Source organism: Engraulis encrasicolus, chromosome 22, assembly GCF_034702125.1.
Source record: "Engraulis encrasicolus isolate BLACKSEA-1 chromosome 22, IST_EnEncr_1.0, whole genome shotgun sequence".
Lineage (NCBI taxonomy): Eukaryota > Metazoa > Chordata > Actinopteri > Clupeiformes > Engraulidae > Engraulis > Engraulis encrasicolus.
Window position 1 is genome coordinate 40,869,390 of NC_085878.1, and position 16,384 is coordinate 40,885,773.

General features: G+C 41.8%; 2 protein-coding genes and 1 non-coding gene across 3 annotated transcripts; 1 reads left to right on the forward strand and 2 right to left on the reverse strand.

The window, feature by feature from the left end:
* Positions 1–2,545: 2,545 nt before the first annotated feature.
* Positions 2,546–2,617, reverse strand: trnam-cau (transfer RNA methionine (anticodon CAU)). Its single transcript has one exon. It is a non-coding gene; the product is annotated as a tRNA-Met (tRNA).
* A 511-nt stretch (positions 2,618–3,128) lies between these two features.
* ciao2b (cytosolic iron-sulfur assembly component 2B) lies at positions 3,129–10,551 on the reverse strand. Its single transcript, XM_063188828.1, has 6 exons — positions 10,515–10,551; positions 9,997–10,287; positions 9,666–9,743; positions 6,443–6,568; positions 5,416–5,461; positions 3,129–5,202 (listed from the first exon to the last, which is right to left on the reverse strand). Exons 2-6 carry the CDS (start codon positions 10,123–10,125, stop codon positions 5,099–5,101), a joined length of 483 nt encoding a protein of 160 aa, XP_063044898.1. The 5' UTR covers positions 10,126–10,287; positions 10,515–10,551; the 3' UTR covers positions 3,129–5,098.
* Positions 10,528–16,099, forward strand: LOC134439028 (cytochrome c oxidase subunit 5A, mitochondrial-like). The gene is made up of 5 exons (XM_063188829.1): positions 10,528–10,664; positions 12,467–12,583; positions 12,931–13,052; positions 13,760–13,905; positions 15,964–16,099. Exons 1-4 carry the CDS (start codon positions 10,592–10,594, stop codon positions 13,871–13,873), a joined length of 426 nt encoding a protein of 141 aa, XP_063044899.1. The 5' UTR covers positions 10,528–10,591; the 3' UTR covers positions 13,874–13,905; positions 15,964–16,099.
* Positions 16,100–16,384: the final 285 nt, after the last annotated feature.

The following is a 16,384-nucleotide window of genomic DNA, read 5'->3' on the forward strand; positions in this document are numbered from 1 at the left end:
GCACAAGACTGCCACCATGTGGCTAAAAGACAAATTGCACATTCATCCCCATTCAGGGATAGTATTACGCATAATAAATTATCAACAGGTGTCAGGAGAGTTGTTTAAAGTTTAAGTGTAAACTGTCAAAATTCCCACAGATAAAATGATAAGGTATTTGTCTACCACCATAACAACACATTTACCCATAGTAATAGACAGAATGGGAAGTTTTTGGACCACATGGAAAGGATATTGTAAAATCATAGTTTTACATGTTTTGTATGAATTCTAACAGATTTGTATATAATTTGGTGCAAAATTGTACATGGAATTTACAGATAATGCATATGATACAATTACTTTGTATGCTTCATAAAAACTAAAATTAAAAACTACAAGCATTATTTGAGGCATACAAAGATAGTAATTGTATCATACACCTTATGTGTAAATGCCATGTACAATTTGTCTTTATTCGTACTAGTTTCACCTAGCAATACTGTATGAGAAAACACCAAAATGGACCACTTTCAGGACTAAACAATACATTTAAATATATATATAGATATATCAGTTATATTTACACATTCTTTGCTGGGTTTTTTTCCCATATGGGGATGAACAAAACAATCACAACTCTCTCTCTCTCTCTCTCTCTCTCTCTCTCTCTCTCTCTCTCTCTCTCTCTCTCTCTCTCTCTCTTTCTCTCTCTCTCTCTCCCTCTCTCTCTCTCTCTCTCTCTCTCTCTCTCTCACGCATGCACGCACGCACAGTGCCAGTGCCTGACAGAAGCAGCCTGGTGACTCAGTCTCCTCTATGATTTACAAGGCTCCTTCTCACTCATGTGTCTGCTCTCCTGCCTCGTGCGGCACACAAGGCCTTCAGGTGGACCGTTTACTGGCAGTGAGTCAGTCTTGACACATGCCTATATGCCAACGTGCACACTCACACACCCACACACAACCCCCACACGCCAATATGCCAACGTGCACACTCACACACCCACACACACACACAACCCCCCCCAACACACACACACACACACACACACACACACACACACACACACACACACACACACACACACACACACACACACACACACACACACACACACACACACACACACACACACACACACACACACACACAACACAAGTAGGCGTAAGTGACCTACCATACGTGTAGAAGAAGAGTTTGGACAATGTATGAGATTGATGTAGGTGATTGTAATCATTGTTTTATTGATACCCTTTTGAATGCTACTCTCCCCATGATTGCGTGTAGTGTTATACACACTGTATCTCTGTTAAATGTGTGAGCATTGTATTGGGAAGATTAATAGGCCTGATTATTGTGTTAACAACAATCCATGTGCTGCTTTATCCAGTCAGTAAGATCAGATCAGTGAGTTCAGGTTACATTTTCATAACTATTAGAACTAGAGTTAGATTTTAGATTATTAGATAGCCTGCAATAACACTATGTATTGTAAGGTCAAGGCTTTGGTGCCATGGCGTGAGGATTATACAGTGTGTGTGTGTGTGTGTGTGTGTGTGTGTGTGTGTGTGTGTGTGTGTGTGTGTGTGTGTGTGTGTGTGTGTGTGTGTGTGTGTGTGTGTGTGTGTGTGTGTGTGTGTCCAGCCAGTTCAATTACAGGAGGGATTAAAAAATAATCAGCCATCCTCTGACCCCTCATGAGGTAACTGTGAGTGAGAATCAGCTGTAATCAGTATTTGGTCAGGGATCACTGATCTAAACACATTATATGCTGATTGTTGTGGATAAAATCAGATTGTCCCCCTTTAATCTGAAACAAAGTCAAAGAAAAAAATTATTGCTTGAAAAAAATCAAAGAAAAAAGAAAAATCAGAAGCGTCACATTCATGATTCATCATTCTCACACAACTACATACAGTACGAACACGAGTAGCGTCGGAAAATGTATTTTCCTGGCAAATTGGTCTAGTACTGCACCATAGGAGACAAAAATACAAAAATACAAAAAATCTGTCCTTCAATCATAATGCTCTGGCTGTGTGTATCTGGGTTGCATATGTGTAGTGAGTCTTCATAAATGTGATGACACACAGCTGGCCTATTATGCACAGTTAAACTGTGTGAACCGGTTTAGAAGCCAACCATTGGTTCCACAGCTTTGCGAATGTTACAGTGCCCGGCTACATTCATGTTAGTCTGACTTGCCAAGCCAGGCTTGTGTCCTGGAGCCTGGAACTCTTTTGCTGTTTTACCACCAATGTCCAGAAGGAGGCGGTAGTGTGTGTAAGCTGAGAGGGAGTGGATGATGCAATACTTACATTCTACTGTAGTACAGTAAGTAGGTGTAGCACTGTGGTACACCAGCACCGATGCCTATCCCATACTATACTGTAGGCTACTAATTCTGCTCCTAACCTCCATATATAGCCTACCATCATCGTGTTTTCGTCACTTTGTCACTGGAGGTAAAGGCCCTGAAGCTGCTGTAGCAGACGTTTCATAGGTCTAATCTGGTGTTGCAACCTTTACATTCCTACATTCTTTCCAAATGTCTGAAAAGGCTTAGCAGAGGATGGTTTCGATCCATCGACCTCTGGGTTATGGGCCCAGCACGCTTCCGCTGCGCCACTCTGCTCTACAACCTTGACTATAGGAAATGAGCTATTTGACCCCGGGGGAGGGGCCGGGGCACAGCTACAAAGCTTAGTGTGTGCGTGAGAGAGAGAGAGAGAGAGAGAGAGAGAGAGAGAGAGAGAGAGAGAGAGAGAGAGGAGAGAGAAGAGAGAGAGAGAGAGAGAGAGAGAGAGAGAGGAGAGAGAGAGAGAGAGAGAGAGAGAGAGAGAGAGAGAGAGAGAGAGAGAGAGAGAGAGAGAGAGAGAGAGAGAGAGAATATATATGGGGGTTGAGCAAGTCAATGGAGAACAGTTGAGTCTTTCCCACAAGTCACAGCCTACTTTTGAATGAGGATTGACTTAAATAATATAAGAAAACATTCAGATAAATGCATAAAATTACCTGGTGTTAATGTGTGTACTGTTCTGTTTTTAACTGAAAAAGATACGTCTGAGCGGTAGGTGTTTGTGGTATTGTCTGTAATTATCATTAAACTACACAAAAAATTATGAATTTGTCTCTGGCTGGTATGTTCAAGTATCTTTATTCTTTCTCGGTGCAAAAGAGAATACAAAGTGTTCCTAAAATGAACACCGAGGTGAACAGAAACACATCTGAAATTCTATATTATCTCCAACACAGACATAGCCTACATATCATCATTCAAAGACAATTTTACAAACATTTTCCTTCATTTTATTACTGAAATATGTCCAAAACGCATTGCTAGAACAACAATATGTATATTTCCAATAAGCCATGTACGGTGTGATGAACAAAAACCTTCTCAGACTGATTTCATGAGAAGGATAGTTCTTCTCTGCCCATCGGCACTAACATAATGGTATCGTCCTCCTTATAAGCAAAACCACGAACATAGGCCTACACTCATCTCAAATGAAAACAAATGCGCAAAAAAACTTTCCTCAAAACAATCTTATGCCATATTCTCATAAAGCGGTTGCATACTACACTATTTATTCACAATGGAGGATTTGAAAGCACATAGTGAAGGTTAAAAAAAGAAGAAATCGTCATTGGGCATACATTCAGTCACTGCTCATCCTCCTACAGGCCTAATCAGAGAGCCCATAGAATCAGGCAGATGGTGACAGTTGCTACGTTTACATGACGGTTTTAATACCGAATTAATAATTCTGAATTAAATAGTTCTCAAATTTACTTTGATCTTTCATTTAATTTCAAATTAAGAAGTGTTTACATGACGTTTTCAAAGCGGAATCAAGCTTTAGTCAGAATTAAAGTGAGTTAATTTGGAATTAAATGTCTCATGTAAACGTAGCAACTGAAGCAGAGTCATAACCACCAGAAGCTCTACAGCCATAAGGCAGGCAGTTAACCAACACTCTACACATAGCAGAATTAATTTGGCTTCAGAACAGTGTATTCCAACAGACCAATGCATCTTGGAATAGCTACATATACAATAGTTCGACAGCAAATAATTTGCCAGCACATTTACTGATGTAATCCAATCAGATAGTCACACAATATTTCCACTTTGTGCCATGAAAATATTCGTCATCTACTTTTTCATTCAATATTGAAATCTTGTTGGATCTCTGCTAATGTTGGTTTAGCCAGACAACCATCTATCTAGCCTTCCAAGAGGCATTCGCCCATTGTAATCTTCTGCTATGAAATGCGGTCAACCGGCTTGTTTGAAATCGTCTGTCTGGTTAGGTGAAATGCATGGAGCACTCAAAATGGTGATGTCTTATGGGCAATGTCTCCCAAACATTAGTTTAGCAGTATGCTGTGATGCAGTCTAAAAAATAAGTCACTATTACCGTATTTATGTCTAATACTATATAGGGGCCTGTCATATGATCTGGGTGGTCGCTTTTCCATCTTTGGGGCTGCGTAACATGGTCTAGGCGGACTTGTCAGAAACAAGTGCAGTGTTAAAGCAATGATGTCACATGGTCACATGATGTTTGGCGGTCAGTGACAACGCAGTAAGATTTTTGCTAGGCAGTGGGCATGCGCACTTTGCCAGTTTGATGCATTCCGGTTAAACCTAGCAAAAATCTTACTGCGTCGTCACGAACGAGCCTATCATGACATCACAGGGGCTGCATCACATGGTCTTGGGGGTTGTGATGACATCATGGGGGCGGGGTCGCGTGTCCGATGGTCTTGGCAGTCACTATGATATGCGGCACCTCAAATGAGGCCAGCAGTGGCATCACGGGGGCGGGGTCACGTGTCACATAGTCTTGGGGGTCAGTATGATATCACAGGGGCTATGTCACATGACCCAAGATATCGCAATGATGTCACGAGGGGGCGGGGTCACATGTCACATGGCCTTGGGGATCAGTATGATTTCACAGGGGCTATGTCACATGACCCAAGGGATCACAATGACATCACGAGGGGGCGGGGTCAGGTGTCACATAATCTGAAGGGTCAGTGTGATATCGCATGATCCAGGGGGTCAGCATGATATCACGGGGTGGGTGGGGTCAAAGGTCACAGGTCACATGGTCTTGGCGCTTGTAAGGCACTGGTTGACCACCTCCAGCAGCTGGGCGTTCTCCAGAGCGGCCGCCACTCGCTCCTTATCTGCCAACTGCTTATTCACTGCAGAACACAACACAAAAACACAAATTGACAAACAATAGATGGTTTATTTATGTGTTGTGTGTGTGGTTTTTTTTTTTACAGTAGAGCCATGGTAGGGCCGAAAGTGTTGTGTGTTAATAAGTAATAACGTTTAGTGATTACCTGTACTGAATGTGATATTATAGTAATATACTATAGCAATAGTTAAGTTATTAATTGTTGAGTGATTACCTGCTTCCTCAGAGGCATGAGTTCCAGGTGTGATGTGCACATCAATCTGTCAACATGACAATGAAAATGACATGAAAAGACAATTATGACACAGTGTGCATTATACAAAACACACACACACACACACACACACACACACTATAGAAGAAATGCCAATTACAGGCTCACCAATGTAACCAAGGTCATCCCACGCAGTCCGCCAATCGGAGCTCAAACCTGCGACCTACCAGTCAACGCCCCACTTCGATATCACTGAGCTAAAGGTCCAGACCAATAGCTCATTGCTACTGATACTGCCTGAGGCTTTTGGAGGGAGAACTCTGCTAGTTGACATCCGTTACACCAGATGTGGGGAACGTACTGTATGTCTTGAGGGCCGTTTGCGGCCCTTGAGGCCGTTTTATCCGGCTCCCGATATAATTTAAATGTTTTGCAGCTTCACATGAAATATCACATATTTTGTATCGGAATCTTAGAAAATACATTTGCAATACTTATTCAGTGGACCTAGAGAAGGTGGGGTCTGTTTTAAAGGAGACTGCCTTAAGCCTAAAGTGCAGGGGGAAATCCTGGTGTGTGTTCATAGTACAGCCCTCGAAGGACTTTTAAGGCCGTCAGATGAATTTGAAGTGGCCCCTCGAATGAAAAAGGTTCCCCACCCCTGCATTCCAAGGTGGTACACCTACCTTAAAGGCGTATGCCACTATTTTATGGCTTAATACATTTATAATCGTTGGCTGGGGTTTATAAAGGTGGTAAAGTGTCTTATTTTTCATGTTAAGCGTTGTCTTGCTTTAAGACAAGTTAAAAGAGGGAGTATGTAGCTAAGCTAGTGAAAGTCAATGTATCACTGTAGCATGTAGCATGCTACACGGATGCATTGACTTTCACTAGCTTAGCGACATGCGGACAAGCGGTCCGGCAGGAAGAGAGCGTGTGGGAGGGAGAAGTCTGCTAGTTGATATCTGTTACACTGGGGGGCTGTAGCGCCCCTGTTGAGAAACACTATGTTACACAGTACACCTACCTTAAAGCGGTCCGGCAGGGATCGTAACAGCTTGACCTTGATGGACAGGCCGATGAGGGTGGCCATGCTGCAGTGGGGGATGGTGGGGGTAAACTCCACAGAGACCGCATTCTCCTTATCGCTCACCTTTCACAGGAGACAGGAGACATTACCAATTACAACTGACCACACTCACAATTAACAGGTGGGTCATTTCATGTGAAATCAGACACTTTGGGATCCGACCGACACGGATTTCAATCATACTTGCTGTGCCTGTTTAGTAGCAAGGTAGCACCCCAGAACTGCATTTTCAGTCAGTGTAAGTCACAAAAGGATGTCTGAGATATTGTTTGAAAGCTCTTTTCTGGCTCTACAAATTACGCAACAGCATGGAATACAACAACCTTCAGAATATGAATTATGATACATTGAAAAATTAAAAATTGAATATCAAAAAAACTTATATTTTAAAATGGCTGGTTTCTTGTCTAAACATAGCCTGTAAGGTCATAAACAACACCTGAAAATGGGGTGTTTGGTTCTTTATTCATTTCAGAGATAATGGGACATAAAGGTTGAAATGAGTTGTAATGAAGTAGTAATAGAGTAGTGTCAGGGACAGGGCTGGACTGGCCATCTGGCATAACGGGCATTTTCCCGCTGGGCCCTGCACCCTCATCGGTCCCTATTCCAGGTACTCAAAAACTACACGTCTTCTGCCCATTGTCAATGGACACAGTGGAAGCTAGACCATTTTAAGCATTCAGAGAAGGCAGGGTTGAAAGAATAAGCTCAGTAAAGGATTTTTTTATGTTCAAGCATCAAATTGTATGTTGTAGCTGTATATGATGGCAACTAGTGGCTAGCATGTGTTGAGGAATGTATGCCGAGCACTGGAGAGGTGAAACTGAACTTCCTGCATCCTCATGGACCATCTCCATCCTTCACATATTCCGATAGACATGTGGTCATGTGATATTACTGGTATCACTATATTATTACTAGGTGATTTGTATGATGCCATATTTTTGAGTGGGAAAGGATCTGCACACTGCTGGCAAAAGACTTAATTTATTAGGAGCATCGTTTCGATCATAGATCTTCTTCAATTGTGAGTGTGGTCAGTTGTAATTGGTCTAATGCAGGGGTGTCAAACATACGGCGGGTTCCATCCGGCCCGGATGTAAAAAAAAAAAAAAAACATTTTTTTTTTTTTTTTAAATTAAATAACCGAAATGCGCAATTACGGCCCTCAGGGCAAAATCGAAACCTGCATGACATTAACCCAATGGTCCCTCTGTTACACTGTATATATGTAGTAAAGTGCACCTCACACTTCTATTATAAATAGTGAATTTGTACTGTAACAGGCATTTCATAAAGCTCATATATTATAGACCTCATATATAGAGATAAAATGTTAATACTTCTTATTCGTATTGTATTGGTATTGGTTGTAATTAAATAATATATATAATAGGATTTGTATTGGTTCCTATTAAGCTCAAACTGGAAACGGGATGTTAGAATGCGTGAAAATGCAGGAAATTACATATAAGAAATACAAAATTTTGCCAAAATGAACTGTCCCATATTTAATTAATTTACGGTTGCCAATGAATGAATGAAGTCAAGGAAATTTTGCATAGGATTATCAGTATTGCATTGCTTTCTACATATTCAACACACTTAAAACGTGATAGTACTGAACACTAATCCTCTGCTTTACTTTTTTTTTTTTTTTGCGATGATGTTACTAATGCGGCCCGCTTGAGGTCCACATGGGTTGTATGCGGCCCCCGGACCAAAATGAGTTTGACACCCCTGGTCTAATGTCTCCTGTCTCCTGTGAAAGGTGAGCGATAAGGAGAATGCATAGATGCCTGAAGAAGATCTATGATCGAAACGTTGCTCCTAATAAATTCTTAAAAGTCTTTTGCAAGCAGTGTGCAGATCCTTTCCCGCTCCTACATTTGACAGTTTTTTGATTTGGCACCTGCTGATGCTTTTTTGCTGGATGTGCGCACTTTCCACTACACGACATACTGTACTGTTTTGAGTCCCATTGTCTCTGAAATGAAAAAAGAACCAAACACCAGCATTTCAGGTGTTGTTCATGACATTGCAAGCTATGTTTAGACAAGGAACTGGCCATTTTAATATATAAGTTTTATACTTTATGCTATAAGTTTATACTTAATTTTTCAATTTATGATCATTCATATTCTGAGGGCTGTTGTGTTCCATGCTGTTTGTGTAATTTGTAGAGCCAGAAAAGAGCTTTCAAATAACACCACGGACATATTTTTGTGACTTACACTGACTGATATAATCAAGGCTGAATGCATAGTGTCCTACCCTCATATGTAAACCTTTGCTAGTCTGTTTCTCCCTTAATATCGGTGTCAGATTCACACAAATGCAGTTCTGGGGTGCTACCTTGCTACTAAACAGGCACAGCAAGTATGATTGAAATCCGTGTCGGTCGAATCCCAAAGTGTCTGATTTCACGTGAAATGACCCAGGTGCCAAAAAAATTAAACGAACAAACTCTGAAAGCTGAAAGAAAAATGTCTGCTCACTAAAATCCTCTTTTGTTCTTTTACCTACCAAGCTTTTGGTCAAAGAACCTGAGAGCCTTTTTCCACAAAATACTTTTAATGTTATACATAATATGATATTGTTATACATTATGTTATATAAATGTTATACTCTAGGGTCATAATCCAACACACTGGTGTATTTAATAGCTGTATTATCATTGGTCACACACAGTTCTGTTGTCCTGATGTGTGTGTGTGTGTGTGTGTGTGTGTGTGTGTGTGTGTGTGTGTGTGTGTGTGTGTGTGTGTGTGTGTGTGTGTGTGTGTGTGTGTGTGTGTGTGTGTGTGTGAGAGAGGGGGGTGGGGGCTTGGACCGTCCCAGGCATTGGGTGGTGTCATAACAATTATCTATTACTTCTGTGTCTGATCTGTAGCTGCAGATTGGCTGAACTGTGGGAGTGGTACCACACTAAAACGAAAACCATGTTTAACTGACAGAATGGTTGATGCAAATGGAATACCAACCAAGCTGAACACAGCATGATAATTGTGCAATATAATTTTGTTTTCCAATTTGAGCACCAAACAGTTCAAGGATTGCTTAGTTTATCACAGCACATTCACTAAGTTTTCACAAAGCATTGCAACATTTCATGCTTTGGAATAAAAACACTCCCTCCTGAAAATTATCAACTTACATTCACACGAACTTGCTCCACAACGTTCAGCTCCTCAAGGGATAATGGATGTTCTGGGTCATTGATGTTTCTTATAAGATGTGGGTTCTCCTTAAGGAAAAATGCTATCTTGCGTGCGTATGACAGACGTGTAGGCCTACTGATATGTCAATTTACAGAAAGAAACAAACACATTCACTCACCATAGGGTGGCTAGAGCTAGCGTACATTTAATCAAAGGCAATCAAAAAAGAGTGTATCTTGTGTTAATTCTACATGTAAGCAAAGGCAATACTAGCAGCTATGTGCAAGTCAAGTCAAGACGTCACAAAGTAAAAAAAAAAAAAAGGATATCAAAGATTTCTCTGTCGTCGATGGGATCTACGATATCCTCGTCTTCATCTGTTGCTGTCAACAGGCGGTCCCCTGAACGCTGGAAAATCAAGGGATTCGCGTTTTCTAAACGCGTTCCGCTCGACATTGTGCAGTCCCCGAAGCGTAGTAACAATGTTACTACTTAATTATTACTTTAAAAGTCTACTAAATAACCTTTCGACATGAACTGTGCGGTGAGTCGACGGTCGATGTTCAGCGCTTGTGGTTGTAGTCAATACTTCCGGCAATTGTATGGTAACACGGTTGGCTCAAAAGGTTTGCAAAAAAAGCATGAGAAAATAAATTACATTGGTGCAAAATGCAAATGACAAGTGTATACACAGACCAGTGTATATTTGTACATAAAGATGTAAATATAATTAGTTATTCATCAATAATATAGCTATCATATTGAAATACAGTGCAGGTGTCTTACAATATTGTATTATTTTTCATGCACGTTGAGCCGACATACGTCATAGTTTTCATTCTTACCACTGCGCATGCTCAACTTCTTGATTCTTTCCTGTAGAACACCTCAAGGGTAGCAAGCTAGACTTAGCAACGGGAAGATGTTTTCTGCCGTGGTTCGGCTCTCTGCTTCTGGAGTAAGAGCTTTAACACGAGCACATCCTTGTTACACAGGTAAGTTTGACTAACTAGGACTGTCTCTGATTAGTGTGTGTGTTTGTTTAATTTCGCTCGTCCCCAGATATGTATCGGAACTGTACCCAAGTTACCCAGTTAGCCTTGGAGGCTAACGTTAACCTTACCACCCGGGTGCCTGGTTGAAATGAGGTCAAGGAGGGCAGGCGTTTGTTATGGCTCAAATTTCAGTAACTTATTCATAGCATATTTATCAGTACAGATCGGTCATATCATGTCCCTAAAATTGCTTGCCGTGATTTATTCCAGTTCAAGTGAATGACATTGTGATGATAAGCCGACATGGCTTACGTGCCTCCCTCTCACTACCAAGTCGTGACCCATGCAGTTATGATTCTAGTTAGCTGTCGAGGTAATGGTCAACTGGCATAATGTTGGCTGGAGTATCGTGAATCGTAAATAGGCAAAGCAGTAACTTGTCATGATTGTCACTTTTAAGCGTGACATTTTCTAGTGGCTTGGTTAAGGACATCCTCTGACCAAAGAGGATGGATAACTTGAAGTTGTTGGTCAGCTATTCTTTAACTAACTGAAGTTCATTATTTTCTTTTAGCAGTCAACTCCGGACTGGCACGTACTATTGCAAAAGCGAGGAGGTCATACACTACATTGAAATAGGAAGACGAGTGTAGTTCTAGTACTTTGTCCTTGTGGTGGTGACCGATATCATTCCCTGGGATGATGCGTTCAAAGTCAGCGCCCCTCTGGACCGACCGTCCGACGCTAGCACACAGAGCGTAGGCTACGTCGTTGGTGTTTTGCCAAGAGTGACCAGGCCAGTATACTCTAGTTCTAGTGGCAGTTGTCAGAAAATCTGACAGGCCACTGAGGCTAGGCCATTCATTTTGTTTTAAAAAGTAATCAATGTGCTCTGGTTAAATCAGACAAGCTGTCAGAGAAATGCAGAGCCAGTCATCGGCTCAGGTCTGCACGATTGTTGTATTCTGTTTTATTCATTCATTTATTCATTCATTGCTGGTTCTATGTCAAAAGTCACCCAGGAAGGTGCAAATAATCCAAAATGCTGCAGCTAACTAAAACTCAATCCAGTACTTCGGTCACAACACTGGCTACCAGTGAGATTTAGAATTGAGTTTAAAACTCTTCTGATGGTTTATAAGTCACTAAATGGCTTAGGCCCTTAAATATATTGTAGATATGTTTGAGCCTCATCATCCTAATAGATGTCTTAGAGATCGTATGAGTCTTCTCTACTGCCTAGGGTCAAATCCAGACGGGGTGAAATCTGGCATTTAGTCATTATGCTGCCAAATGCTGGAACCAGCTTCCTGCCCAAATCACAACTGCCCCAACAGTATCTTGTTTTAAAAAGAAATTGATTTTTTTTTTTCATCTGCCTTTGGTGATGGTTATCTACTATCTATAATTCAATATAGTTTTTTTTACTTCTCTTTTCTCTCTCTACTCTAGCACATTGAATGAGTTTTGTTTGATAATGTGCTATAGAATATTGATTGATTGATATCATGTACTCGTGCATATTATTGTAAAACACAAATTGAACTTGTAACATGGTTGAAGTATGGTTACAAAAAAAGTGGTAAGTCTCCTGAGACTAGCCTTAACATATTTGAAAGTGAATTATATTTAAATCAAACTTGCATACTTTCTGGAAATAATATTTGTGTCTGATACTATGGCTATTTGAGCCTGATCGATATTCTAGTCTGTGGTTCTTTATGATGATGAGTTATTTTGTATGGCTTATTTAAATAGTGGTTTGTGTTAATCTCTGTAAGTATTGTCTTGTTTGTGTGCAGCGCCCGTGGCATCGCGATGCTACTCCAGTGCCAAGGCAGAGACAGACGAGGAGTTTGATGCCCGCTGGGTGACTTACTTCAGCAAACCAGACATTGATGCCTGGGAACTCCGCAAAGGTACGGCGCTTGTCACACAACCCAACGGCCATGCATGGTGGGTCTGAAGGGCTGCGTGCACAATCACTTATGCTGTGTGTGTGTGTGTGTGTGTGTGTGTGTGTGTGTGTGTGTGTGTGTGTGTGTGTGTGTGTGTGTGTACAAGCTGGCTGTTATGTGGCCTTATAATGTGACCTAATGTGTTTTAGACTTAAGCGCGATCACAGGAAAGGGTTGTGAGTGTGCACACATGCATAAAGAAGAGGTGTGTGTGTGCGTGTGCGTGGGCATGGGCATGAACAGTCTGATTGTCTCTGACCTGGTCCCTGATGATGATGATGATGATGATGATGATGCTGTGTGTGTAGGTATGAACACCCTGATTGGTTATGACCTGGTCCCTGAGCCCAAGATTCTGGACTCCGCCCTCAGAGCCTGCAGGCGGCTCAACGACCTGGCCAGCGCAATCCGTATTCTGGAGGCTATTAAGGTACACACACGCACGCACGCGCGCGCGCACTACCAACCTGGCCAGTGCAGTCCGCATTCTTGAGGCCATCAAGGTACACATGGGCACACACACACACACACACACTGCTGACCTGGCCATTGCCATCTGTTTACTGGAGGCCATTGAGACACACACACACACACACACACACACACACACACACACACACACACACACACACACACACACACACACACACACACACACACACACAATCTCGCTGTCTCTGTCTCTGTCTCTGTTTCTGTCTCTCTCTCTCACACTCTGACTCTGTCTCTGTCTCTCTCGCTCTCTCTCTCGTTCTCTCTCTCTGTCTCTCACACACACTCACATAAGTTTGTCTGACCTTTTACACTGTGGCAAACATGTTTTGATGCAGAGAAAATTGGTACGGTACAATAAACTTAAAAAAAAAAAGATTGAGAAGTTGATTCTTGTCAAGTAAGCAGATTTCTTTTTCACATCCAAATGAGTAATTATGCATTCACTTCATGTATATATTTATATTTTTTGACTTTTGATTTAGAGCCCACTTTTGTATGTCGTGTGTTCTGACTGCTCTCTTTTGTTCTCTATCTCTCTCTCTCTGTGTGTCTCTGTCTCTCTCTATCTATCTCTATTTCTCTCTCTCTCTCTCTCTCTGTGTGTCTCTGTCTCTCTCTATCTATCTCTATTTCTCTCTGCAGGACAAGTCTGGCCCCCATAAAGAGATCTACCCGTACGTCCTCCAGGAGCTGAAGCCAACGCTCACGGAGCTGGGCATCTCTACGCCCGAGGAGCTGGGCATTGATAAGGTGTAGCCGGCCCGGCTCAGCCCAGTGCTTTTCTTTTGGTGAGTGGGGACTGAGGATAGTCAAATGCCAAGCATCGATAAGGTGTAGCTGACCCAGCCAACCCCAGCGCAGTATGGGGTACCTAATGCCTCTTTTCCACCGCCGGTTTTCCTGGCCGCCACTTTTTGCTTGTCCAATTGGCACGACACGGCTCAACCGTAAAGCAGAAAGTGGCGGCCAAGTCGCGCTGTGTCAAGCTGTGTCGAGCTGTGTCGAGCTGTGTCAAGCTGTTGGAAAACGCCAGTTTCACTAGTCCTGAACCATACATGCCTCAACTAGCTAAAAAAAAATAACAATGGAAGTGAATAGAGTGAGACAAGCTAAATCCTGATTCCGCTTGGCATGTCCTCTGGATGTCACATATGATTAGCGGTGAATTTTAAAGATTTGTATTGGCGTCGTAAGACCACTCATTTTCGGATAGCCAATAAAGGTTATTTTAGTTTTTGTGCGAGACTAGGTAATAGACTACAAAGTGCGGCTCACATATTTGATGTGAACTGAGGCTGAAGGTGCGCAGCCAGCCCTACTGGCTACTGCTGCACCGCAGCTAAGTGGCTGCACGTCAGACATGCAACTTCTCTTGTGTAGTCCAATACTTACATGTTTTTACATGCTCTCAACTCGCAAATCACTTGACAAGTTGACAGTCACACCATTGTTTGTCATTAATTCTGAGGTACAGCATATGTGCGATCAAGGGGGTAAGGCGAGGTGGATTGGAAAATAGGTTTGATCAGTCCACTACAACCCAATTTTTTTTACTTCTCAGGCCCCATGAACAATCTAGAAGGGGCGGAGATTGAGGCACCTCATGAGTAGTCAAAGCCAAGGCATTGATAAGGTGTAGCCAGCCCAGCGCATTACTTGTGGTGATTGGAGGGTATGGATGGTCAAAAGCTTTCCATCGATATGGTGTAGCCTGGCCAGACCATTGCTTTCATTGAGTGGGGACTATGGATAGACAAATGCTGGGCATTGATAAGGTGTAGCCTGCCAAGACCACAGATCTGTACTAGATACGTCATCGCGTATTCCAGGACGTCCGCATAGGTCGGCCATATTAGCCCAGCCAAACTCTCCACAGATTCTCCGTTACAGTGGAGGTAAAATGAAGTATTGAAACATTGAGGTGCTTAAATATGTATACTGTTATCTTGCTAAAATGTTGATGTGTGGCGTGTATATAAATGGTAGGGTGCCTTAAAACTTAAGTGTAGACTGGGATAATATGCTTCCCGCCTATTTGTCTAAAAATAGAGATGGGCCTAGAGCAAAATACACATTTTAACCGTTGCTATGCATTACGTTGACTGCAGGGATATATTGATTGCACCAAATAAAGACGACAGAGACGACGTAATGGAATAGAGATTTATACATCGCAAGTCATACCAATTCTGGGGATCGCCTAAGCGTCACGACTAATTTTGAACACAGGGTGGAGCTGTCGTACCCAAAGCAGAATGGGAATGTTTAATTGTTATTTTCGGAAAATATAAAAGAATACTGTGTGTATTTGTTTATGGGATCTATTTAATTACCTGAATATAGGCATACTAAGATATATTACACAGGATAATATCCTATGTATATTATAATATAATGTAATAATATAATGTTCATATTCATCACTATGCACTGTCAACATAATATACTTCCGTTTGTTTTTAGAAAATACTTTTTAACAAGCCAAACTTTACAAAATTCCATGGAAATTTGAAGGAGATACGGCCATGTGAAGAGTGTGTATCACTAAAAACTCATTGCAATAGGTTGGGCCAGCAGGCTGGGCTAACATGGCCGCCATGCGCCGACGTTCGACTTTCATTGATGGGAATGCGGATGACGTATCTAGTGTTCTGTACAGATCTTAACTTTTGGTGGGTGGGGACAGTGGATATTAAATAGTCTTCCAAAAAAAATACCTTGAACATAAAAATGCATAAAATATGCACTTGGCTTGATTGCTGTTTGGTTGTTTATAAGTTTATAATTCTCTCTCTCTCTCTCTCTCTCTCTCTCTCTCTCTCTCTCTCTCTCTTTGTTTTTTCCAGGTCTTGTGAAGTTCATCGAGGTTAAATACTGTATTTGAAGACTTTCTCTTCTATTCTGGGATGTGAAATAATTTTAATTCCTTCTCTGTCCTGTGTGTAAAGGTTGGTGGACCTAATAAACAGAGCAATATTCACATGTCTGTTGTCTGCTGTCGTCAATATTAATAGACTAAATAGCCGCAGTGTGGCAGAGGGTTTCAGTGATGATGATATGGGGTCCCTTTCAATATCTCACCTCTCAACCTCTCCGTGAGCTTGTGGCCTTGTGTGCTTCGCTGACGTCCCGCCTCTGTGTAGAAAACAGTTTCCTAGTTAGCAGTCGGCATAAACACGACTTTTTAGAAATTTCACCCATTCCTTTAAATTGTGCTTTTGTGAGATACCAAATCAAACTACAATCGTCGTTTGACGTCTTGCCTCG

Bases quoted from the DNA above. Each gene is read 5' to 3' on its own strand.
- ciao2b (XM_063188828.1), bottom strand. From the start codon at position 10,125: ATGTCGAGCGGAACGCGTTTAGAAAACGCGAATCCCTTGATTTTCCAG. The intron at 6,569-9,665 runs GTAAGTTGATAA...CTCCTGTGAAAG, and splicing joins TGGAGCAAGTTCGTGTGAAT to GTGAGCGATAAGGAGAATGC. The intron at 5,462-6,442 runs GTAGGTGTACTG...TCATGTTGACAG, and splicing joins CCCTGCCGGACCGCTTTAAG to ATTGATGTGCACATCACACC.
- LOC134439028 (XM_063188829.1), top strand. From the start codon at position 10,592: ATGTTTTCTGCCGTGGTTCGGCTCTCTGCTTCTGGAGTAAGAGCTTTA. The intron at 10,665-12,466 runs GTAAGTTTGACT...GTTTGTGTGCAG, and splicing joins AGCACATCCTTGTTACACAG to CGCCCGTGGCATCGCGATGC. The intron at 13,053-13,759 runs GTACACACACGC...TTCTCTCTGCAG, and splicing joins GTATTCTGGAGGCTATTAAG to GACAAGTCTGGCCCCCATAA.